Source organism: Pipistrellus kuhlii, unplaced genomic scaffold (genome assembly GCF_014108245.1).
Source record: "Pipistrellus kuhlii isolate mPipKuh1 unplaced genomic scaffold, mPipKuh1.p scaffold_m20_p_7, whole genome shotgun sequence".
In the NCBI taxonomy this organism is placed as follows: Eukaryota; Metazoa; Chordata; class Mammalia; order Chiroptera; family Vespertilionidae; genus Pipistrellus; species Pipistrellus kuhlii.
Window position 1 is genome coordinate 24,078,276 of NW_023425573.1, and position 26,250 is coordinate 24,104,525.

At 42.2% G+C, this 26,250-nt stretch overlaps 1 protein-coding gene across 1 annotated transcript in view; it reads right to left on the minus strand.

Moving 5' to 3' along the window:
• The window catches only part of DNER (delta/notch like EGF repeat containing), a 220,306-nt gene extending 197,715 nt beyond the window's left edge, over positions 1–22,591 (minus strand). Inside the window, exon 1 of the mRNA XM_036421970.2 lies at positions 22,147–22,591. Coding sequence (XP_036277863.1) covers positions 22,147–22,431 — 285 coding nt within the window. The 5' untranslated portion in view covers positions 22,432–22,591. The remainder of the gene's footprint in view (positions 1–22,146) is intronic.
• Positions 22,592–26,250: the final 3,659 nt, after the last annotated feature.

Genomic DNA, 26,250 nt, shown 5'->3' on the forward strand with positions numbered 1-26,250 from the left:
TTTAATAATTTAAAGGCACAGGGTCCAATTGTTTTCAATGCCACTTGTCATAGGATAAAGTGTATTTCCTTCCAGCTTTATTCTGTGCATCTTCCCCTAATTGTGATTATAACACTGGTTCGCGTTAGCCTTTTTTTCTTTTCATTTAACATCCTAAGCACTAAGTTGTCTTTTTTTTTAAATCTTTTTTTAAATATATTTTATTGATTTTGTGCAGAGAGGAAGGGAGAGAGATACAGAGTTAGAAACATTGATGAGAGAGAGTCATCGATCAGCTGCCTCTTGCATACCCCCTACTGAGGATATGCCCACAACTAAGGTACATGCTCTTGATGGGAATCGAACCCAGGACCCTTCAGTCCCCAAGCCGATGCTCTATTCATTGAGCCAAACGGTTTCAGCAGCACTAAGTTGTCTTTTAAAATGGCTTTTACAATGGTCATGTAAAATTCTATCAGAACTAGACTTATTGTGGGGATCACTGCACAGTGTGTACAAATATTAAATCACTATCTTGTGCATATGAAACTAATATTGTATTCCAATTATATCTCAATTTTCATATCTATCATTGAATCATGCAATTATTTAGACAGTCTCCTACTAATGCAATATATAGACTTCCCAATTTTGGACTATTATAAATAATGTTATGATGACCATATTTGTTTATAACATTTTATTTAAACTTCCAACTATTTTCTATGGACAAACTCCTAAAAAGAGTATTAAAGAGCCCTAGTCAGTTTGGCTCAGTGGATAGAGCATCAGCCTGTGTAAAAAAAAAAAAATCAATAAAAAGAGTATTAAAGTATAAAAAAATGTTAATGTTTTTCCTCCCGATTGTTTAATTGCTTTCCAGAAAAATAAACCAGTTTTCATACCAGCGTCACTTTAAGTGTCCATATTTCATTTCATGGGGTATTTCTTTAATGGGATTTAAATTTATTTTACTGTCACAATATTTTAATATCAGTCGCTGCCAAATTCAGTCATAAGGCTGATGGCATGATTTCATATAATACTTATGAATCTGGCACAGCTTTGGGCCATAATGATCTCCAGATGGATTCTCAATCAACTTTATCTTTTTAAAAAAATATATTTTATTGATTTTTTGCAGAGAGGAAGGGAGAGGGATAGAGAGCTAGAAACATTGATGAGAGAGAAACATTGACCAGCTGCCTCCTGCACACCCCCTACCAGGGATGTGCCCGCAACCAATGTACATGCCCTTGACCGGAATCAAACCTGGGACTTTTCAGTTTGCAGACTGATGCTCTATCCACTGAGCCAAACCGGTTTCAGCTCAATCAACTTGGTCTTAATGGTCATCATTTCTTATGACAGTTCTTCCAGTCCTGTTAATATGGCTGGCATATAAAATCGATCAGCCAGAGTTTGGTTAATTTTAGCTGTGATGTAAAATCCATGCCAACCCTCTACTCTGGTAAATTCACATCAGCAAACACATGGGGCTGGAAACCTTTCATCTCTCAATAACACACGTAAACAGTAGTTGTCCTTAACAATTTCACCAGAATAGTACAATCTGGGTGTTGAGAGGACTTCCAATGCCAGGGGGTACACAGATGGGCCTTCCTGGAGAAGCCCGATCCTGTCCACACAAGCACAGCCATGGAAAGTCGCCTTGAAACCCAAACTTCTCTCCAATGATTGTGGATGCCCACACTGGTTCTTCATCCCACCCACCCTGGATGTCTCTGAAGCAATCATCAGGTGGGCCTGTGGCATTGGTGCAAAATTGAATTTTTGCAGCCTTGGCAGCATTGAACAGGCCACTGTCCTCCTGTTTAATTATGGAAATGTGTGGAGAGGAAGACAAGCTTCCCCAGCATTGACTTGAAAATGGAGCTGCAGCAGAATGTGGGTTGTTGCTTCAGCCAGACACATCCTGTAGGGACCAGCCTGAGGCTTTTGGGACCCTATGTCTGTAGTTTGTGGCAGGTGCCACTAGATGGTAGACTTGATTCTCCTTAAGATCTTGACCTTCCAGGCAGCAAGGGGAATCCTTAATGAAATATCATATTTCTAGGACTATGACCTTTAATAACACATGAGAGAATTTCATCTAAATGCTGGCTCTTAGGAGATATTAGATAGTGTGTGTCACCTGAGCACATATTTAAAATAGATTCAAGAATCTGGGTTCAGCAAGTATACTTGTAGCCTTGGTGCCTCTAGTCCCACGAATCCTCCCTGCCTTGCCTCTTCCCTTCTGAGCCTGGATTAAAGATGTCCTTTCCCACCAGCTACCTTGCTTCTATCAAAGCCACAGAACAGGTGACTTTGGCAGAGCCATGACTTTCCAACAGTAAGAAGTTTAGAGCTATTTCTCCTGTTAAAAGCCCTTTAAATATGTTCAATGTTTAAAATATTTTAAAGCATGCTTATTCCCACAATTTAGCATAGTCTTAAAGTGTACTGATGGAAAAGAAGCCAGATGACAGTATTCATATTAACATACTAGAAGCACTGGAGATGTAACCTGGCAGAGTATAGAACCAAAAAAAAGTTTGGACCCAATGAACTCAAACTGGATGAACGGAAAATGCCACCTCCTACTAGCAGAAAAATCCTTAGCACCTCTTGCATCCTAAAAGCATATACACATACATGTACATTACCTTTTTAAAAAAACAAAAAACAAAAAACAAAAAACAAAAAACACGTTTTTATTGATATCAGAAAAAAAAAAAAAAAGAGGGAGAGAAAGAGAGAAATATCAATGATGAGAGATGATCACTGATTGGCTGCCTCCTGCACACCCCACATGGGGATCAAGCCCACAACCTGGGCATGTGCTCTGACCAAGAATCAAACTATGACCTCTTGGTTCCTAGGTCAATGTTCAACCACTGAGCCACATCAGCTGGGCCATGCATACTCCCCTTTAACTGGGGGAGTGGAGAGGCCCTCTTGCTCCACAGAACAAATTTAAAAGCTCCTCCCATTGAAATGATCACAGTTTCAAAAGGGACCTGGAAGAACCTGAAAACAAATCTTCTATCACTAAGATGATGTTAAAAAAGGTTCTATGGTGAGCTAATGACTGTCTGTCCTCCTAATTCCCCATCTAGAACTTTTTCCAGCTTAACATCCTGGCACCAAGACTAAAGTTTGTTCTTCCATTCAGAGGCAGGATTCCTGAAGGCAACAGGTTTTGGCAGGTGTAATCGGGGTAATTATATGTGAAGGCTGTGGTTATTTCCCTTCTGTGGATCGTTGTAGTCTCAGAATGTTTTCAAGTAAATCTTCCAAATGATCCACCTCTATGTGAAAGTTTCTTTTCCACACTCAGATATCAACCAAGTAGTCAACCATGCAGCCAACTCACTCCAGTAATTTCCCCAAGGAAACATATGCGTGACAAGAAGGTGTCATGTTTATTAATCATTTGTCAAGTTCTATAGAAAATAATGCAAAGAGGGAATTGCCAGTGAAAACCCAACTGATCTGACTCAGGCAATGTAAGAAATGCCTTGCCTTCTCTCTAGCAACAAAAACTAAAATTTGGAACACAATAAAGCAATGGATCCAATCTCCAGTCTTGAGGGAGATCATTACAAGTCATGTAGGCCCTAGCAAAATGCTTCATTTATACTCTAATATTGGCCTTATGACACATCTTAATTCGCCAATTAGAGGCCAGAACTGCACTCATCAATGGGAATAGTGAACCACAAATCATACATTCAGGATTTAGGCTGAAGACAATTGACCTTTCACTATAATGATTCTCATTTAAATTCAACACAAGGGGGACAGAGACAAAAACAAAAGTCATCTTCTCCAATTTATTCCTCTGCAGAGAAAAATTAGGAAAAATAAACTGCTTGTCCAGTTGCTTTTTCCCAGACTAAAAGAACCAGGAAAGGTACATCCTTAGATGCCTTGTAGGAAATACATCAGGTGATTGTACAAATATTTGAGTCTATTGTATTTCCTACAGACTTTAAAGCAAAATGCACAGGGAAATTCATTTTCTTATAAATGGGTAAAGTTCCTTCCTGCAGAGACAAAAAGGTACTGGTGAACAGAAAGGAGATGGCAGACAACTGGTCAGATTGTGTCTGCATGGCTGTGGCAACTGCAAGAGACACACCTATTAGGTCTAATTCAGAGATGAGGGAAATGAGGCTCAGAGATGTTAATTTACTCAAGGCCATAGAACCAAGATCCAAATCCCTGGGTCCAGTGAGTAAGGGCACTGGATAATGACATAGAATCCCATAGACCAGAGAAATGTGAGGACAGGACTGTAATCAAACCAGGCGTTTAGATTTTGTCATTACTGACTGCACAGGTAAAACTTACCTTTTCTTGAGCAGGCCAACATTAGTGGAAGAAACCAAAGCAAGTTCTTCAACCAAGAAAGCAGAGGGGTCCTGCTGGTTTGGTTCAGTGGATAGAGCATTGACCTGTGGACTGAAGGGTCTTGGGATCGATTCTGATCAAGGCACATGCTGGGTTACAGGCTCGATCCCTAGTAGGGGGCATGCAAGAAGCAGCCAATTAATGATTCTCTCTCATCACTAATGTAATTATGCAGCAGGTAGAAGAGACAAGCGTTATGGAAAAATAAGTAACAGGGTTCTTCCCATGGATGCATGTTTGTGGGTGTGCCTATTTGTACAGCTTGGAATTAGTATTTTATTTCTGACTGCAAGTTTTATCACATTAGTTAAGTCTTGTAATATGGCAAAGTTTCCTTTTATCATTGTCCATTTCTTAAGAATAAATGCATTACACTTGATTTTGCATCAGTCGAGTTTCATGTCTTGTTTTTTTTTTTTTTTTTTTTAATTAATTAATTTATTTTTTTTACATATTTTAATGATTTTTTTTTTGCCCCCCTCCCTACCTCCCCCATATCCCCTCCCTCCCCATAGTTTTATGTCCATTGGTTGTACTTATATGCATGTATACAAGTCCTTCGGTTGATCTATTATCTCCCCCAGATCCTCCTCCCCTCCCCGCTGTAATTTGACAATCTGCTTGTTGCTTTACTGTCTCTATATCTATCTTTTGGTTCATCAGTTTATAATGCTCTTTATTATCCACAAATGAGTGAGGTCATGTGGTGTTTCTCTTTCATTGATTGGCTTATTTCACTCAGCATGATGTTCTCCAATTCCATCCAGGTTGCTGCAAATGATGAGAATTCCTTCTTCTTTATGGCAGCATAGTATTCCATTGTGTAGATGTACCACAGTTTTTGGATCCAATCATCTGCTGACGGGCACCTAGGCTGTTTCCAAATTCTGGCTATTGTAGATTGTGCTGCTATGAACATAGGGGTGCATATATCCTTTCTGATTGGTGTTTCTAGTTTCTTGGGATATATTCCTAGGAGTGGGATTACTGGGTCAAATGGGAGTTCCATTTTCAGTTTTTTGAGGAAACTCCACACTGTTCTCCACAGTGGTTGCACCAGTCTGCATTCCCACCAGCAGTGCATGAGGGTTCCTTTTTCTCCGCAACCTCGCCAACACTTGTCGTTTGTCGATTTGTTGATGTTGGCCATTCTGACAGGTGTGAGATGGTACCGCATTGTTGTTTTGATTTGCATCTCTCGTATAATTAGTGACTTTGAGCATGTTTTCATGTGCCTTTTGGCCTTCCTTCTGTCTTCTTTTGAAAATATTCTATTTAGGTCCCTTGCCCATTTCTTAATTGGATCATTCATCTTCCTTTTATTTAGTTGTATCAGCTGTCTGTAGATGTTAGAGATTAAACCTTTATCAGTGGTGTTATTTGCAAATATGTTCTCCCACACCGTGGGCTTTCTTGTTGTTTTGTTGATGGTTTCTTTTGCTGTAAAAAAGCTTTTTATTTTGATGTAGTCCCATTTGTTTATTTTCTCTTTAGCTTCCATTGCCCTAGGGGCAGTATCAGTGAAGAAGTTCTTTTGGCATACGTCTGAGATTTTGCTGCCTGAGGATGCTTCTAGTATTTTTATGGTTTCCCGTCTGATGTTTAAGTCCTGTATCCATTTTGAGTTTATTTTTGTGTATGGTGTAAGTTGGTGATCTAGTTTCATTCTTTTGCATGTGTCTACCCAATTTTCCCAACACCATTTATTGAAGAAACTGTCTTGACTCCATTGTATATTCTTTCCTCCTTTGTCAAATATTAATTGAGCATATTGATTTGGGTTGATATCTGAGTTCTCGATTCTATTCCATTGATCTATATGTCTGTTCTTGTGCCAGTACCAGGCTGTTTTGAGAACAGTGGCTTTGTAATACAGTTTGAAGTCCGGTATTGAGATCCCTCCTACTTTACCCTTCTTTCTCAGGATTGCTGTGGCTATTCGGGGTCTTTTATTGTTCCAAATGAACTGTTGGAGAGTTCTTTCTAGGTCAGTGAAATATGCCCTTGGTATTTTAATGGGGAGTGCATTGAACCTATAGATTGCTTTAGGAAGTATGGACATTTTGATGATGTTGATTCTACCAATCCATGAACATGGTATGTTCTTCCATCTCCTTACATCATCCTCTATCTCTTTTTTCAATGTCGTGTAATTTTCTGCATATAGATCCTTTACTTCCTTAGTTAAATTTATTCCTAGGTATCTTAATTTTTTTGGTGCGATGGTAAATGGAATTGCTTTTTTAGTCTCTGTTTCTGTAGTTTCACTGTTGGTGTATAGAAATGCCATGGATTTCTTGGCGTTAATTTTGTATCCTGCTACATTGCCAAATTCATTTATTAAGTCAATTAGTTTTTTAATGGAGTCTTTTGGGTTCTTTATGTACAATATCATGTCATCTGCAAATAAGGATAACTTTACTTCTTCTTTTCCAATTTGGATGCCTTTTATTTCATCCTCTTGTCTAATTGCAATGGCTAGTACTTCCAGTACTATGTCAAACAGGAGTGGCGAAAGTGGGCATCCCTGTCTTGTTCCTGTTCTTAGAGGGAATGGTTTTAGTTTTTGCCCATTGAGTATAATGTTGGCTGTGGGTTTATCATATATAGCTTTTATTATGTTGAGGTATGATCCTTGTACTCCCACTTTGTTAAGAGTTTTTATCAGGAAAGGGTGTTGGATTTTATCGAATGCTTTTTCTGCATCAATTGATATGACTATATGATTTTTATCTTTCAATTTGTTTATGTGATGTATCACGTTTATTGATTTGCTGATATTGTACCATCCTTGCATTCCTGGAATAAATCCTACTTGGTCATGGTGTATGATCTTTGTGATGCTCTGCTGGAGCCGATTTGCTAGGATTTTGTTGAGGATTTTGGCATCTATGTTCATGAGGGATATTGGCCTGTAATTCTCTTTCATTGAGTTGTCTTTATCTGGTTTTGGTATTAGGGTGATGCTGGCTTCATAGAAGGAGTTTGAAAGTGTTCCTTCCTCTTGAATTTTTTGGAAAAGTCTGAGGAGGATAGGTTTTAGTTCTTCCTTGAATGTTTGGTAAAACTCTCCTGTGAAGCCATCTGGCCCTGGGCTTTTGTTTGCTGGAAGCTTTCTGATGACTGTTTCAATTTCTTCCCAAGTCACTGGTCTGTTGAGATTTTTAGATTCTTCCTGATCGAGTTTTGGAAGTTTGTATTTTTCTAGGAATATGTCCATTTCCTCCAGGTTGTTCAGTTTGTTGGAATAGAGTTGTTCGTAGTATTTTGTAACAATCCGTTGTATTTCGTTGGGGTCTGTTGTTATTTCACCTCTTTCATTTCTGATTTTGTTTATTTGGGTCCTCTCTCTTTGTTTCTTAGTTAGCCTGGCTAGAGGTTCATCTATCTTGTTTATTCTTTCAAAGAACCAGCTCTTGGTTTTGTTGATCTTATGTATTGTTTTTTTGGTCTCTATGTCGTTTATCTGTGCTCTGATTTTTGTTATTTCCTTCCTTCTGCTTACACTGGGCTTTTCTTGTTGCTCCTTTTCTAACTCTTTGAGTTGTAGAGTTAGATCATCTGTTACCCCTTTTTCTAGTTTTTTGCAATAGGCTTGTAAGGATATGAACTTCCCTCTCAAGACTGCTTTTGCTGTGTCCCATAGATTTTGGATTGTTGTGTTTTCATTGTCATTTGTTTCCAGGATGTTTTTAATTTCTTCCTTGATTTCTCTGGTAACCCAGTCCTTGTTTAATAGCGTGTTGTTTAGTCTCCATGTGTTTGATTTCTTTGGATTATTTTTATTGTAGTTAATTTCCAGTTTTATGCCATTATGGTCTGAGAAGATACTTGATATGATTTCTATCTTCTTGAATTTGAAGAGACTTTGCCTATGACCCAAAATGTGGTCTATCTTTGAGAATGTCCCATGTGCACTTGAGAAGAATGTATATTCTGTGGCTTTGGGGTGGAGTGTTCTGAAGATGTCAATTAATTCCATCTGGTCTAGTGAGTCACTTAGGATCGATATTTCTTTGCTGTTTTTTTGTTTAGATGATTTGTCGAAGGGTGACAGTGGGGTATTAAAATCTCCTACTATGATTGTATTGCTATTAATCTCTCTCTTAATGTCCTCCAGCAGTTTTTTTATGTATTTGGTTGCTCCTGTATTGGGTGCATATATATTTACCAGGGTTATTTCTTCTTGTTGGATTGTTCCCTTTAGTATTATGAAATGGCCTTCATTATCTCTTATTATGTCCTTCACTCTGAGATCTAATTTGTCAGATATAAGTATTGCTACCCCAGCTTTTTTTTCATTTCCATTTGCCTGGAAAACTTTTTTCCATCCCTTCACCCTCAGTCTGTGTGCATCTTTTTTTCTGAGGTGGGTTTCTTGTAGACAACAGATGTATGGGTCTTGTTTTCTTATCCAATCTGTTACCCTATGTCTTTTGATTGGAGCATTTAATCCATTTACATTTAAGGTTATTATTGATAGGTACGCATTTGACGCCATTTTTATTCTATACCCGTGTTCCTTCTTCACTTCCTATTTCTTTATTTTTACAGTAGACCCTTTAGCATTTCTTGCATTACTGGTTTGGTGGAGATAAATTCCTTCAGTCTTTTTTTGTCTGTGAAGCTCCTGATTTCCCCTTCAATTTTGATTGATAGCCTTGCTGGGTACAGTATTCTTGGATTCAGACCCTTCCTTTGCATGACTTTGTATATTTCATCCCATTCCCTTCTGGCCTGGTAAGTTTCTGTTGAGAAATCAGTTGCTAGTCTGATGGGGGTTCCTTTGTATGTAACTTTCTGTCTCTCTCTGGCTGCTTTTAAGATTCTTACTTTGTCATTGTTGTTTGCCAATTTGATTATAATGTGCCTTGGAGTCTGTCTTCTGGGATTCATTTTGCTTGGGACTCTGCGAGCATCTTGGATTTGTGTGGGTTTTTTCTTCTCTATTTCAAGAAAGTTTTCTGTCATTATTTCTTGAAATACTTTTTCCATGTCTACCTCAGTTTCCTTTCCTTCTGGAACCCCTATTATTCGAATATTATTTTGTTTTGTAATGTCCCAAAGTTCCCGTAGGCTCTCCTCCTGCTTTTTAATCTTTTTTTCTAGAAGCTGCTCTACTTGGGTATTTTTTTCCATCTTATCTTCTAGCTCACTGATGCGGTCCTCTGCTTCCTCTAGTCTACTCTTGATGCTTTCTATTGAGTTCTTCATGGTAGCGATGTCATTTTTCATTTCTTCTTGGTTCTTCTTCAATTCCTCATGGTTCTTCCTCATTTCTTCTTGGTTATTGTCAAATTTCTCTTCCATTCTTTTTAGCCAGCCTATGATCATTATTCTGAATTCTTGCTCTGGTAGGCTGCTTACCTCGGGCTCGTTTACTTCCTTTTCTGGTGATGCCTGCTTTTCTTTCATGTGCGGACTATGTTTTTGTCTCCCCATGGCCTCTCTTCTCAGGATGTCTGGTTATGTGGTGTTCCTTCTCCTTTCCGTGGGTGACCGAAGAACTCCCCGGATTCCACGCGCCCGTGCCGATTCGGGCTTCTCAGCTGCTTGATGGACCTCCCCGCTGTGTGTTTTTCCAGGCCTCAGGGATGCTCCTCCTTTCCTGGTAAGATGGCGCTGCCTTCTCTCCGCGAGAGCTCGCTGGGAGAGCCGCCGCAGCCGCGGCAGTGCTGGCCTCTTGGTCAGGAAATCTTGTCCAACGGACCTTTCCTTACCTTCCTAGAGAATTCCGAAGCCCCTTAGCTGCCAATCAACATTCCCTGAGCGACTCAGACGCTGTTTCTATCTGTTCTGGGACCAGAGTCAGAACAAGTCCGACTGTTCGGTCGCCATCTTCAAGCTCCGCCCCCCGAAACTTTGTATCCTTGAGTGGAGGCCTAGGCTGGCCAGAGTATGTGGAAAGCTTGGCTTCTGTTGCCGGGGAAACCTAAGCCTCTCATGTCTTGTTTTTTAACATCAATTTTAGACTTTTTTTTTCCTCTCATTAGAATTCAGGGCCTACTAAAAATGGGAGCCTGATAGCCACCCATATTTGGAGTTAGGACCCTCTTAATATTAAGGTGTTACCCTTTGAATTCCTATGTTGTAATGTGCATTATTCTACCTTTTTAAGGTAAAATAATATTCACTGGGTGTATTTATATGTCATATTTTGTTTACTCATTCATCCATCAATGGGCACTTCAGTTGTTTTTTGGCTATTATAAATACTGCTGCTATAAGTATGGGTGTGCCAACATCTGCCCAAGTTTCTTGCCTTCTTGTCTTTTGGGCTTATACTGAGAAGTGGAATTACTGAGTCATATGATAATTATTTAATTTTTTAAATAATTGCTATATTTTCCACAGCAGATACACCATTTTGCATTTTCCACCAACAATGCACAAAGGATCCAGGTCCTCTACATCCTCACAAATATTTGCTATTTTGATGTTTTAATAATGGAAATTCAGTGGTTTTGATTTGGATTTTCCTAATGACTGGTGATGTTGAATATCTTTTCATATGCTTATTATCCATTCATATCTCCTTTAGAGAAATGTCTATTCAAGTCCTTTGCCCATTTTTGAATTGGGTTGTCTTTGTATCATTGAGTTTTAGGAGTTCTTTATATATTCTTGATATCAATCTCTTATCTGATATATAATTTGCAGATATTTCTCCCATTCTAAGGTTACCTTGTCATTTTGTTAATACCAACCTTTTACACAAAGGTTTTAATTTTGATGAAGTCCAATTATGTTTTCCCTGGTTGCCTATGCTTTTGATATCATACCCAAAATCATAGCTAAATCAAATATCATGAAGTTTTCCCCCTATGTTTTCTTCTAGAAGTTTTACAGCTTTAGCTCTTACATTTATGTCTTTGGTTCATTTTGAGTTAATTTTTCTGTATGGTGTGAGGTAAGGATCCAACTTCATTTTTTTGTTTGTTTGTTTTTGCTTGTGGATGTTCAGTTTTCCTAGCACCATTTTGTTGAACCACTTTCTTTTTGAACCAGTTCCTAATATCAATCCGCCCTGGGCATATTAAAGATCATTTGTTGCTTTGCAAATGTCATGAGGCTACCATACTTGGCAACTACAACAGGGCCTTGTTAATGTCCTTGGGGATTAGGATTTGGGCAGTGTTGTTGAGAAAGCAATGGAAACTGGGTGTTTTTAGGTTTAGTATGGTCCATAATGCACAGACTCCCCGCCCTCCCCCCCTTCCCAAAATAACAAACAAAAACAAGCCACCTTCAGGGAGCTGGCAGTTCTGGAAACTGGATAGTTTATGGCCCAGAGAAGCTCAAAACATGGAATCTTCAGGTAAAGGGCTCATTAACATGAACCTCTGCTTTACTACCCACCCCTCAATTTCCATTCTGTGGAGTCTCCCAGGCCTGCTTGCAAGCAAAGCTCTTCTAGGCATTCAAAACATATAGGTGTTCAATGAAGGTGAGGGAGCAAAAAGAACCTCACATAAAATCCAACTGGAATTTGTAACATGGTGTCAACATCATTTTGAACATCATCTTTTAACACTATTAAAGTTGAACATAATCATCACAATTTCTCTCCTTAAAAAGGAAAAAGAAAAGTAACTTCCCTTTCAATCAATACAGCCCCCACCTTAACCCCCATCGTCTCTGCCTTTGTAAAAGAAAAGCCTAATAATATTACATTCACTTCTCTCCAGCTGAGAGTTTATTTTAAGCCTCATAGAATCGTTAGTATCGGTTCTCATTTCTCTCACTATAAGGCTCTTATTTTATTTTATTTTATTAAATTATTATCTGTGTACATATACCATTCCATTGCTCCCCTCTCCAATACATGCCCTCCCTCCCCAGAGTTTTGTGTCCATTGGTTGTACTTATATGTACTTATATATGCATGTATACAAGTCCTTCAGTTGATCTCTTATCTACCCCAGATCTCCCTACCCTCCCTGCTGTAATTTGACAGTCTGCTTGTTGCTTTACTATCTCTATATCTATCTTTTGGTTCTTCAGTTTATAATGTTCTTTATCATCCATAAATGAGTGAGGTCGTGTGGTGTTTCTCTTTCATTTACTGGCTTATTTCACTCAGCATGATGTTCTCCAATTCCATCCAGGTTGCTGCAAATGATGAGAAATTCTTCTTTTTTATGGCAGCATAATATTCCATTGTGTAGATGTACCATAGTTTTCTTATTTTTTTAAATATATTTTTATTGATTTCAGAGAGAGGAAAGGGATGGGAGATAGAAATAGAAACATCAATGATGAGAATCATTGATCAGCTGCTTCCTGCATGCCCCACACTGGGGATCGACCCGGGCATGTACCATGACGGGAATTGAACCATGACCTCTTGGTTCATAGGTTGATGCTCAAGCACTGAATCATGCTGGCCAGGGAGACATTGGCCATTATTAAAGGTGAAATGGAGATAGAGGACCATAAAATCGCTGGTCAGAAGAAATGAGGTTGCTCCCAAGGGGAAAACACCTAAAAATACAATATGGACATTAAAGCATAAGGGAAATTTGCATTTTGCTGACTATTAAGATGAGCCTTTTTCTGCCCAAGCCTGGCTGAAGAACACTTTTTAAAATCAGACCATTAACCATCAAGAACTTCCAAGAAATACTCCATTATCCAATAATGCCATTAAAATTAACTTGGTGATTCTAAAAAAAAAAAAAAAATATTGAAGAATCCATGCCAATTACTAAAGAAAAAAAAAAACTGTGCTGAGTAGGTCTTTTACAAAAATAAAGAAGAATTTTATTAAATAGTTATAGTGTTCCAGACTCAGAAAAAGTCAAGATAAATTACAAGCATTTAAATATAATTTAGAAAATCTATGCCAACCCTTCTTAAAATAGGCATAAAGTGGGGCTATATTTAACTGTACATTCTAAAGAGCAAATAGAATCAGTGCTATCAATACAAGTCTTGGCCAAAACAGAATTCTTCAAAAGCAAACTCCTGGCTCAAATCAGGTAATTCTTAAAACATTGTAAAGCAGAGTATTGGCATCCAACATTAGAGCTTAAATTAAAATTTATCAACTATCTCATTGATGAGCTTGACTAAATAAAAATAAAAAATTATAAGCTTCTAAAGGGCAAAACAATGAGTATAAGCAGAGTCAAAAGAAAAATCAAGAAAAATCATTTACAATATAAAAAACAAAGGAATTACTTTCTTCATTAACAAATATACAGCCAAAAGAAGATTAGGTAACAGTAAGCACACACAATTCCAAAGAAATATTCTCCTCCTTTCATAATTCAAAAATGCAAAGAGAACCAATCATATACCATGTTTTTGCTATCAACACACAAAATTAAATTAAAATCTGGAATGCCAGAATTGACAAAAATGTGGGTGAACAGGCATTATCTTATGCTGTTAGTAAATGTGCCAAATATTCAGTCTTTTTAAATGGCAATTAAGCAAAATTTATTAGAATGATTAATGTATGTAATTTTTAATAAGCATATATATACACATATATATCATTGATCATTGCAACATGGAAAAAACAATGTGCTTCAGTAGGATTGACAACATAAATACATAATGGAATACTATTCAGCTATCAAAAAGAATGGATTTATTCTCTGTTTTAAGATGTGGTAATATGTTCAAGTAGATTAAGAAAAAAAAGTTGCAACCCTAGTTGGTTTGGCTCAGTGGACAGAGCCTCAGCCTGGGGACTAAAGGGTCCCAGGTTCAATCCCAACTAAAAACATATGACCCAGTTGCAGGCTCAATCTCCCCCAGTAGAGGGGCATGCAAGAGACAGCCAATCATTGATTCTTTCTCATCATTGATGTTTCTATCTCTCTCTCCCCCTTCCTCTGAAATCAATATATATATTTTTTAAAAACATAAGTGAAAATGTTGCAGAACAGTATGCATAGCATGATCTAATTTTTATATAAAATACTTGCATGAATATATAAGTTTTTAGATATGCTTCATATATATTTATATGTACAGAGAGAAAACTGTAAAGCTACACACCAAAATGTGAACAATAAATAGTGCACAGGCATGAGATGAGCAGACGAAGTAGAGAGAGGATAATGTAAGTTTACAAATGAACTGTTTTCACTATATTTTCAAAGATGTTTAGTGCCTTATAACAGTTTGACAGTTGCCCTTAAAAAGGCCATTTTGGCTTAGTCATGGATAGAGTGTTAGCCCATGGACTGAGAGGTCCCAGGTTCAATTCCAGTCAAGGGCATGTACCTACCTCAATTGCAGGCTGGATCCCCAACCCTGGTTGGGGTATGTGTGGGAGGCAACCAATCAATGTGTCTCTCTCACATGGATGTTTCTCACTCTGTGTCTTTCCCCGCCCCCACCCCCCTTCACTCTCTCTAAAAATCAATGGAAAATATCCTCAGGTGAGGATTAAAAAAAAAATTTAAAGACCCATGTGGGGATGTTTATGGCACCTTTTTCATAATCACTAAAAGCTAGAAACCCAAATGGCATTCATTGGAGAAAGGATAAACAAATTGTAGCATATCCATTCAATGGAATACTACTCAGCAACGAAAAGAAATTTTGACCACTTGGATCAATCTTAAAGGTATTATACTAAGTAGATGAAGCTCTAATGTTGTGTGATTTTATTTACATGACATTCCCGGAAATGCCAAAATTGGAAATGAGACCAGCAGCAGCCAAGGGCTCGGGCTGGGGCAAGGGCTTACTATAAAAGGGGCACCAGGAAACTTGTGAAAATGATAAGCTGTTCTGTATCTTAGTTGTGATAGTTACACAACTGTATGACAAACACATAGAACAGAATGCTTTTAAGAGTAAATTTTACTGTACATAAATTAAACTTTTTTTTTTAAAGAGCCTAAAAGTCCTTTGTCTAAGGAGCTGTAAGGGAGGTCATTTTGAAGTTAAGAGAGTTTGGTTTTCTTTTCATGGTTCCTATATAATGTCATTCCTCTTTAACATAATATACTGAAGAGATATTGAACAGTTTTCCTATTCTAATGTATTCTATTTTTTTTATTTTTTTAAGTTAAGGATGGGGTTTTGCTCCACATAGTGTACTTCAGAACTCTGCCCTGGATGCTTTGGGAAATCGGCAAGCTTCCTTATGGGGAGGAAGTCCTGCAGTCATGGTGCTGAGTTCCCCTGGATTCCAAGGCTACATCCTTTTCCTGCTGGGGTCACTACCCCATGGAATGCTTTTCATAGACGAGTTTCAATCTGCCTCTGAAACCCAGCAGCAGTTACAAACGCTCCTTTAAATGAACCAAAAGCAGCAGATACGTGTGAGCTTTGAAATCCTAAGGCTGCACTTTTTGGCAGAAGATAGCAGACACTTTTTTTTAAGTGTGCTTATTTCGTTGCTCCAATCCTCACTCTTTTTCAAAAGCCCTGTGCCCTTTCTCTCGGTTTAAGAAAGAAAACCTTAATCACACACACCTGAAACATCCCTACAGCCACTCAAACCGCCAGAACTGGAGCCGCCACCCCTCCTTCCGCTGCTGGCCCCCTGGGCTCACCCTGGAGTGGGAACCAGGGAGCATTCAGAGGTGAGTGCTGCACAGCAAATACTCAGCACTCAGAACCACACCCCAGGGGCCCAGACCCCAACCCTGACCCCTCGCTGCTGGACCCTAAGCTGAGGTTCCTTAGCCATAAAGTAGAGAACCGCATCCACCTTTATAAAAATGCAGTCGGTGCATGCAGAGGGCAGACTGTGCACCAGGGCCTTTCCTAGCCCCTCATTTTAATCCTCCCCACGACTTGATTTATGGGTGGGAAACTGGGGTTAAGGTCGCTGACAAGCTTGCAGCACCTGAACGGGAATTTTAAATCTCTAAACTCACACCCAAACAGGCACCTTGGCTGAAGTTCCCAGATGATTCTAATCAGCCTCCAGGTGGGGCACCAGTGCAGGGGGAGGGGGCAGAGTGGAAATATAAAGAAATTCTATTCACAACACTTGGCTGCGCTGCTGGGTTTTCTGTTGGCAGGCAAGATCCTGTAGTCCCTGCCTCGGGGTTAAGCACTGTGACCACAGCTGCCACTCAATGGGTAAGAGGCTCTAAAAATACAACTCGGACATTCTGCTTCCTGAGTCCAATACCCTTCACTTCAGACTGGTTCTCCTTCCTGCTTGGTGCTTGTGACGTGAGGGCATAAACAAACCATTTTGGTGGCACCGTGTCCCATGATGAACTTAAGCAAAGGCGCTAAAGGCAGAAATGCACTTCTGCCAGGTGGCCAAGCTGAGAAAGGTGATGGCTCCTCAGAAGGCACCACATCCACAAAACAGGGAAATCGCTTCATTTTAATAACACCATGAAAAGCAATGGTTTCCTTCTCTCAGTAAAAGTGTTCCAAGGATTTTGACCAGGCTTTTTTCATTCATTTCAAAGGAAAACTTGAAGTCACTGAGAATTTTCAGAGAAATTGCTTGTTGATGTCACAATTGAGAGAACTGCACATTTATCAAAAATTTTAATACAATGATATTTTCATTTTTAAAACTCAGATTGCAGCATACTCATCCTAGTGTGGAAAAAAAACAGCTGAGTCTGTTCACCAAAGAAAAACAGTCAGACACTGAATAACTGCTATCATCGTATTTCATACAGGAAGCATACCCTTTTCTTAGTATACCTTGTATTTATGCAGCATCTTACTCCCCCCCCCAAAAAAATGCTTTAAAATTCATTCTGCGATACTTCATTATACTTATGAAAAAAATTTACTATGTCCCGTTTGTGAACTGCATCTTTCTATAGAGAAAATAAGGCAATCAATATTAGTTCATCTGAGAGCTATGAACAGTGAGGTTCAGGATGTTCAGTTACTTTCCCAAGGTCACACAGAGATGATATGCCAAGAAAGAAGCAGTGTCTCTTGAGAGCTCAGCTCATATTGGACATTTTGCACATATTACAATATGAATTTGTGTGTGTGTGTGTGGGGGGGTGTTTTCAAAAAGCCCAGTAAGACTATGCTGTGCAAACAATTAGAATTCTTTGTTGTTAGCAAACTTCAATCTAAAACGGATTCAGCTGAGGAGTGGTGTGGGTTGGTTGGACATGGGCAAAGCGGGGAGGAAATTTGGGATGTCTGGAATAGTGTTAGCAATAAAAAACCTGAGAAAACTAAAAAAAAAAAACATATTAATAAAATAAAATATAAAATGGATGCACTGAAGTGGAACCATTGTTTTAAGTTACCATGTCAAATCAGAAGAAAGAATTACAGAATCAGCTTAGTGAGTAAAATGAACTTGCATAAAAAGCAGCTACACTTGCCCCTTTTTTCCCCAAGTGCAGAAGTTGACACATTTTCATTATAATCCCAAAGGATAAGACTCACAGGGAACGTGAAGTGAAAAAAAACAAACAGGTGTCTGAGTAGGTGGCAAAGAACTATTTCATGAAAATAAAAAAAGCTTTCCAAGCAAAATAATACAAATTAAAGAATCCCTGCTTTGGATGGATGATCCAATAGAAGTGAAGCAATGCTGTGCCACTCACTGGAAAAGGAAAACTGGCATAACAGCTGCCACCTCTGGTTTCTGTCTGCTTCCCCAAATGAACTGGAAAAGCAAGAAGGAGAGCCTCAATTTTAAAAAAATATATATTTTATTGATTTTTTTACAGAGAGGAAGAGATAGGGATAGAGAGTTAGAAACATCGATAATAGAGAAACATCGATCAGCTGCCTCTTGCACACCCCCTACTGGGGATGTGCCCGCAACCAAGGTACATGCCCTTGACCGGAATCAAACCTGGGACCTTTCAGCCCAAAGGCCAACACTCTATCCACTGAGCCAAACCGGTTTCGGAGAAAGCCTCAATTTTTTAAAAGTTGAAGTTTTCTCATACCTATCATATATATTTGCAATTCTTTTCTTTATTGTCCATTTATATATTATCATGCAACCAGAACCCAGAATCCTAACTCTAGGTTGAAGGTCCTGCTTGGTAAGTGGCATAAGGAGGATTTGCTGTGTCTTCATCACTCCTGTGGCCATACAAGTGCAATGTTTTCTAGCAAAATCAGACTCAGGAATCACTCCATGCCTTTTCCTGATAAAACAAAAAGAGGTGCTGGCTCTCACTTAAGGTCACAAAGGTACAAATGTCAGGGCCGGGGCTGGCCTTTGTCTCAGCCCACTTTATTCCACAGCTCTCCAACAAGCCAGTCACCTGGTTCAAATCCCAGCTCTCCCATTTACTAGCAATGTGACCTTGGACCAGTCATTCAACTTTGCTGCACTTCATCTATAAAATGGGATGGTTACAGCTCACAGGGCACTGCTCACAGGGCACTGCAAGAATTGGTGAGTAAAGCCCAGGGCAAGTGCTTGAGAAAAGTTAGCAACCACCACCACCATCATCATCGTCGTCTCTATTCCTTAGCTTTCCATATGGAATCCATTGAACAGTCGTGATTTATTATGCTTAAATGTATTAGAGCAGCAATTTTCAACCAGCATGCCAAATGGAGTTTTTAAAACATACAAGTCTGACTATTTAGCCAGGGACACTGACCTCTTTTCCCTTAGATTGTCAAATAAAAAAGTGACAACAGCCAACACAACAATATCTATCCAGTGTAAGTGGATCAAAATTATACCTATTTTTTGTCCAATTAGCAAAAAAAAAAAATTATATATATATATATATATATATATATATATATATATATATATATATATATATATAAAACTGGCATAACAATATATATATATGTGTGTGTGGGGGGAGGGGACAGTACAGCCTGGCCTGGGGCTTATGTAGCATGAACCTTTCACCAGCAACAAAGGAAAGAGTTCCTAGGCTTTGTGTCAGCTTGCCTGGATGCAGGGCAGAAGGGAAAGAGCCCGCGAGGCTTAAACACTGTCACAGTCAAGCATAAAAAAAAATAATTAAAAAAAATAAAACAGGATCAGACTCACGTGTTATTACAAACTCTGGGAGATAGATCCCATCTTGGAGATGAGGAAACAGGACTCAGGCTGTGTGGATCACCTGTCACAGCAGGTTTAACTTTAGCCCTTCAACTTCAAACCTAAGCATCCTTCCTTCCCCCCAGTCCCAAGAGCCTGTGAATTCCTGTCAACCAGGTGACAGGAGGAGAACTGCCTGGCCCCACCTGCTTGCCCAGCATCAGTCAGCCAACCATAGAACAGCTGTGAACATCTGTGATCCATTCTAAGCCCAATTAGTGGTTTATGATCACCTTAACTTTCTCCACAGAAGAAACAAAGAGAGAAAGGAGGATGGGAGGAAAGAAGTGGGGAAGGGAAGGGAAGGAGAGAAGAGAGGAGGGAAGAGAACAAGCGGGGAGGGAGGGAAGAAGGAAGGGAGGGAGAGAGGAAGATTTCAGTTCTAACGTTTCCATTGCTAACATTATTGTCCTTGAAGCTGGGGGAAAGGTGACACTGTTAAAGGATTCTCTTCACATTCAGGTAAAATTCCATTTCCAGTTTATCGAGTGAACATTAGGCTCTATTGCAGCGGTCACACTCTTAGCGATGGCTAGCATCCATTTCTTTTATCTGTAATTGAGTTCCTATAGGATTTTCCCTCTGCTTAATGTCTTTATTGAAATTGCCCCTCATTCCCCCCATAAAAATTCCAAGTCTCGAGCATTACCACAAAATCATGAAAGATTAAATTAAAATGAGCAGGAATCAATTTTTCATGGGTTATAAGGCTCTGAATCACCTCAGTTGGAGTTCTTCAGGGTAACCAAGCCAGATCAGGTTCCAAAATTGCTAAGCTTTCCTGTTAGAATTACAGTTACTTCAGCTCTCCCTTCAACTCAGAACACCCCGTTCTGCTTCTCCTCAGGTGGGCAGCATTCACCAGCTAAGATGGCCTCACATGGGAGCTATACAGGCAACCGGATCTGTTTTGAACCTGCTGGTTCTGCAATATTTATGTATCAGTTCATGACTCTTTTCTGAATGAATTGCATTGCAAATCAAACCACTACTTAGGACAGAAAATATTTATGCTTCTCTGTTGGCCACATTCAGGAAGCACTAAAGAGGTCCTTGCCTTTCTTGAAGATTTCTTATATCTATTTTTAGAGCCACAGGAACAAATCTCAGTTAAGTGAAATTCCCAATGGCCAGTCTTTCTTCCCACTTACTAGAGCTGCTGTGTACTCTAACCTTCCCCCTGTCTATCCTACTACACTCTGAATCCTCTTTCAAGGATAGAATTCAGATATGAAAAAATAACGTTTGAGAGAAGCATTCAGGCAACTTATTTCTTCAGGAAACGTAATATAAGTAATTGATCAACATGGGAAATAGGTAAGGAAGATTTTGTCCTATGATTAGAATGGCACCAACAGGCATTTCCCCAAAGAGTCATCATATGCCCCCACCACCACCAACCACTACCATCCATCCACTGCAGATGGTCATAGGACACCCTTTCATTATCATCATCACCATCTTCAGCATTAGCATCCCTTTTGAGGGAATTATAGCTTATTGGAACAGTTAACAAAGAAGAGCACAATACTGGCTGGGGGAGGGCGGAAGATAAATTCAGGTAGATAATTTGCTACTAACAAAAAGAAATAGCAAACATTCTGGCTGTCAAGGTCAAGTCTTTCAATTCCATTGACCCCTCTATTTTAAAGAAGTAAAGCCTATCATGTCACCTCTTATCCTAGCAGATGTGGACTTTCTTCCCTGCAGAAATAGGAGTGCATTTGAGCATTCTCAAAGGAACTCTTGGAGCACTGGATCAAATTTATATGAAACAAACGCCTCCATTCCCTGATGTAAGAAAGGAAGCATTTGATTCCAAACACAGTCCATAATCACTTGGCATAATCGAATCATTGTAGACAGATTCGTTATTAGCCCTGACCTAGAAGAGACTTGGGGATATTCTACACACAGTACTACCAACATTGAAAAATGTTGATGCTTATAGGTTAATTGGTTCCAACGTGCTTTAGCGTGTTTGTAATCCAGTCTCATCTATTATTTTATGCCCAATTCTCTTGGAAGTCCAAATCCCCAGGCAGCAGCTGGCCATCCCTCTCCCAGCCCCCTCTTCCTCGAAGCTTTCCAGTGCCCTGTTCCCGCCCCGGCTGCCGGCCCCTCCAGGAGCATCCAGCCCGGAGTGCGGCACACCACGCGCAAAGTCCCCTCGAATGCCCCCGACGGCTCCCACACCCCGTCCTAAGCCCAGGGAGGGCTGGTCGCAGGCCGCGGGGAGGCGGATGCCCTCTGTGAGCGCCGGCTGCACGTCAGGACCTTCACGGGTGGAGGAGAAAGTGCTGGCCACCGGGCGCGGGACCCGCCATCACTTGCCTCCCAAACCCCTCGCCCTAGACGCACGCGGGAGTCAGCAGGACAGAGAGCGGGGGTCACTTGGACCTTGGACTCTCCGCCGGGGACACTCGGGCTGGGTCCTCTGAGTGGCCGCCGCCGGCACCCGGACACACTCCAGGGGAGAGGGGCTCAGCCCGGCCGGAGGGGCGCCCCCTTGGTGACCGGTGGCCGTAGCGGGAGCACGGGCGCGAGGGTGGCGGCCCGGCGCTGGAGCGGCGCGCCCCGAGATGGCACGGCCAGAGACCCCGTGGGCAGGGAAGTGGCACTTGCAAGGTCAACCAAGGGTCCGCGTCTATGCAGACCCAGAGGCCGATCCACCCCCTTCTCCAAGCGGGAAAAACTAGCGTCCGGCATGCTGAAGCCCGGCGCGGGGCCCCGCTCCCGCCGCGCCCGCTCACCTGGCAGTGGGTTCCGGAGACCCCGGCAGGACAGGTGCAGGTGTAGCCGCTCTCGCCGGCGGGAGTCGGGGACTGGGGGCCGGGCGCGGGGCGCGGGGTGCAGACGCCCCCATTCCGGCAGGGCTGCGCGGCGCACGGCCCCGGCACGGGCAGGGGCACGGCGGGCACCGGGCTGGCCAGGCAGTGGCCGCGGGGCCCCGCGCCGAGCAGCAGGAGCAGCAGGAGCGGCAGGGCCGGCGCGGGCAGCAGCTGCGCGCGGGGCGCCTGGGCGCGGCGGGGCGGCATGGCCGGCGGAGCGGGCGCGGAGCGGAGCGGAGCCGGAGCCGGAGCGGAGCCGGGCGCGGCGGTGGTGGCGGCGGCGGCGGGAGCGGTGGCGGCACCGAGGGCTGCTCCCGGGGCCTGGCGCCTCCTGCAGCTGCGGGAGCCGTGGTTCCCGGGCAACGACGGGCGGGGCTTGGGGGCGGGGCAAACGGAGGCGGGGCGCGGGGGAGGAAAGGGGCGTGGGGACCCTTCCTATGCTAGGAGTTGGGGCGGCTGAGCTTAAGGCCACCCAGAGCCCCTAGCTGTGAGGGCGCGGTCAGAGTCCGGGGATGGGGTGGAGCGGGGGAGGGGGGAGTATCCAAAGAACCCTGAGCCTGCAACGGTGGTGGCGCTGGCCTGACCGAGACAGAAGGAAAGGGCTGAAGGGGTCACAATGCCGGCCGGGGAAAGGACTTTGCCGGCCTCCAGCTGCTGAGCGCCCCCAATGGGCCGGGCAGGGGCAGGGATGTCGCGCAGCGAAGGGAAGGGCAGCCCGGGCTCCGCCACCGCCACCAGCTGCCTCTTGGCGCAGAATCGAGGAGACCGCGGCAGGGACCAGCCTCCCCTCATTCTCCCCCCCAACACACACACACACACACACACACACACGCACACACACACACACACACACACACACACACACAGTTCTCCCCCGCAGACACCCCCTCGCCGCACACTGCCAAACCCCAGAGCCCCCCCACGCGCTCATCAGCTCCTCCGCGGGGCTCTCTCGGCAGTGACCTTGTGTCCGCTCCGCCACCCTGGGGCCCTTGTCCTTGGTGCTGACCGCGGAGCCTCCCTTCTCGCGAGCTCGGCCTTGCTCGCCACTCAGCAATGTCTTTCTTGACTGTGGCTTGTGGACGCTGGAAAAGGCCTCGGGATGGGTGTCAAACCCTGTCGTTGCACAGGGGGAGGGGGGAAACTGAGGCCCAGACGGGCTGGACTGGAACCCAGTGGGTCACTTGGCTCCCAGCCCAGAACTCTGTGAGTCTCCAAAAAGAGTTGCTCACAAGTGCAGGTTTGTAAAGGCCCTGCCTGCCAGGATTCGCTCCAGGGCTGTGAAGAGGAGACACATTCACCTTGACCCACTTGGGGCGGCGCGGCGGGTGCTGGAACTCTTCTAAAAGCCCGGGCTAGCCTGGTTCTTGCTTTGACAACTACGGAGGTCAAGCGCTGCTGAGTAAACGCAGTTCGATTTGTCTCCGCCACCCGACCTTTCCCAGCCTCTTCGAGGCACAGGCTCTCAGGTACAGACATGCTTTTTGAAGATGGCCATGTGAGAAAATCAAATGTCTCTTGGCTTGACAAATCTTTTAGGGCACCCCAAAATTGTTTTGTAAAACCTGGGCAAATGAGCAAGCAGAGATGCCGCATGAGCCCATGCATGCAAAATCTCCAGTGGAAACAGGAAACGCACTGTCCACCCTCTCCCAGCCTTCCTCAGACACAGGAGCCAATGTCAGGGGTTTGTGCTTTAGGAGACGCCTGAACTTCCTGCGGCCATTGCAAGAGGTCGCTGAAACCCCCCGGGTCTGCATGCATCAGGGAGAACTCATCTCTCCAAGTGGATCCAAACGTTTTTGCGTTTTCCCTCACACCTGCTGCCTTTTATCCCAGACTTCCTCTTTTTTAAAAAATCCTAATTTTGTGCCACGCCAGCACCCTCTGCTGGTACTAGCCTCATCATTCAGGTGTTCTTCCACTTTCTGTGCCCCTGAGTATGCATTCTTTCTTGGCACAAATTTCTCTTGCCTTAAATCCTGGAATAATGGACTAGTGCTCACTCCCTCGCATCAACACATACCTCTAAAGCAAAGTGAAGTATAAGAAATGTGATCTCATTACAATCACAATTAAGTTTTTATTTAGCAATCCCCTTATGTATGGATTTCATATCATTTCAAAATATGGAAGAACAGAGGTTTTCTTTTCTGAAGGCCCATTTCTAAATTTTGAAGATAACATTCAGCTTTTTTTTTTTTTTTTTTTAAGTTTCCTATCTTTAATCTTGAAAGGGCATATTATGGAAGAGACGATGTTCTCCATTTCATTGTTCTCCAAGCTTGGAAAGAAAGACTACATCTCTTGCCCCTTACTTCTTGGTGGAGCCATGCAATCAGTTCTAGACAACAGAACATGGCATTGTATGTCCTCACCCCAAACCCCCAAACCCCCCCCCCCCCACTAAATACCAGATGACCACTGTGATGGCTGCTGTGACCACTCCCAGAGAAGGGGGTCCTTCTGTGGGTCTGAAGGCTGATTCGGTACTTGGATGACAGACTCTCAAATACCCATCTAATGACTCCAACTAATACGTGACCTTGACTTCTTAACAGAAGTCATTAAAATAATATTGGCTCCATGTTTAAATAAAACCTAAAAATTCAGTTGTCCAGGCCTTTGGTTCATGCTGTTCCAAATTTACAGAACATCAAATCTGCACTCTAAACCATCTCACTTCTTTTTAAAAAAAAAAAAAAAAAATATAGAGACTCTTCTACATTAATAAGGGGGAAATATCCAAACAATGAGTCTTGATTTCAGCAAAGAATGTGATAGAGTTTCTCACAGTCACCTTCTGGGGAGAGTGGACTTGAAGCCCTTTAACAAATGTAGTCTGAACATGCTAGACAGGGGACCACTACTAGGTTAGATGAAGTTTTTAAGAAAATTCCAGAGTCTCAAATTTTGACAGCTAATACAATTCATAACGGAATCAAAATGTAACATCCTCTTAACCAGTAAACATGCTGAGATCTAGGCAATTGGAAGCTCCTAACCCCATGTCCTCTAATTGGAATGTGTTCATCCAGAACACTGTTCCCACAGCCAGAGCTGTTCCAAGGACATCGTCTGGAGAAAGTGAGGTATTATTGAGACCAGATAGACTGAATATTGAAGGAACCCCATTCAGGCCTCAATGCAAACTTTTAAGATTCTGATGGGATGATGCAGCAATCTACTCATCTTGTCATCCAAGACAAGCCTTGTACATAGGTTTCAGTGTTTATTATACCTCTTACCTACTCACCTGGAGCGTCTGCCTCTTTCTTCGGTCTCTCTTGCCCTCCATGTATGGGGGCCAGTTTCAGATTTCACCAGAGAAGCTCCAGAATGCTCATTGCAAACCAGAACCTTGCTTTATAGAGCTCTGGGGAGAAGTAAGTGGGATGATAGTGGTGATAAGTAGAGTACATACAATGTGCCTGGCACTAATGTGAGAATATTTTACATATTATATCATCTAATCCTAATGCCAGAGAGAGCAACTATGACTTCTGCCCAATTAAAAAAAGACAAAATTAAGGTGCAGAGAGGTTAAATTAAAAAAAAAAATCTAGCCTGGCCGGTATGGCTCAGTGGTTGAGCATCGACCCATAAACCAGGAGGTCCCGGGTTCGATTCCCAGTCAGGGAACGTGCCCAGGTTGCAGGCTCGATCCCCAGTAGAGGGTGTGCAGGAGGCAGCCAATCCATGATTCTCTCTCATTGATGTTTCTCTCTCTCTCTCTCTCTCTCTCTCTCTCTCTCTCTCTCTCTCTCTCTCTCCCTCTCCTTCTCCCTCTCCCTCTCCCTCTCCCTCTCCCTCTCCCTCTCCCTCTCCCTCTCCCTCTCCCTCTCCCTCTCTCTCTCTGTCTTCCTCTCTGAAATCAATAAAAATATTTTAAAAACCTAGTCACTCAGCTTCCAAGTAGAGTGGCCAGGTCTCAACCCTAGAGGGGAGTCTGGCTAAAGAGCCTGTGCTTTGAACCTCAATTTTATCTACTATATGCATTTTCTATAATGCACAGTCTGATACTTA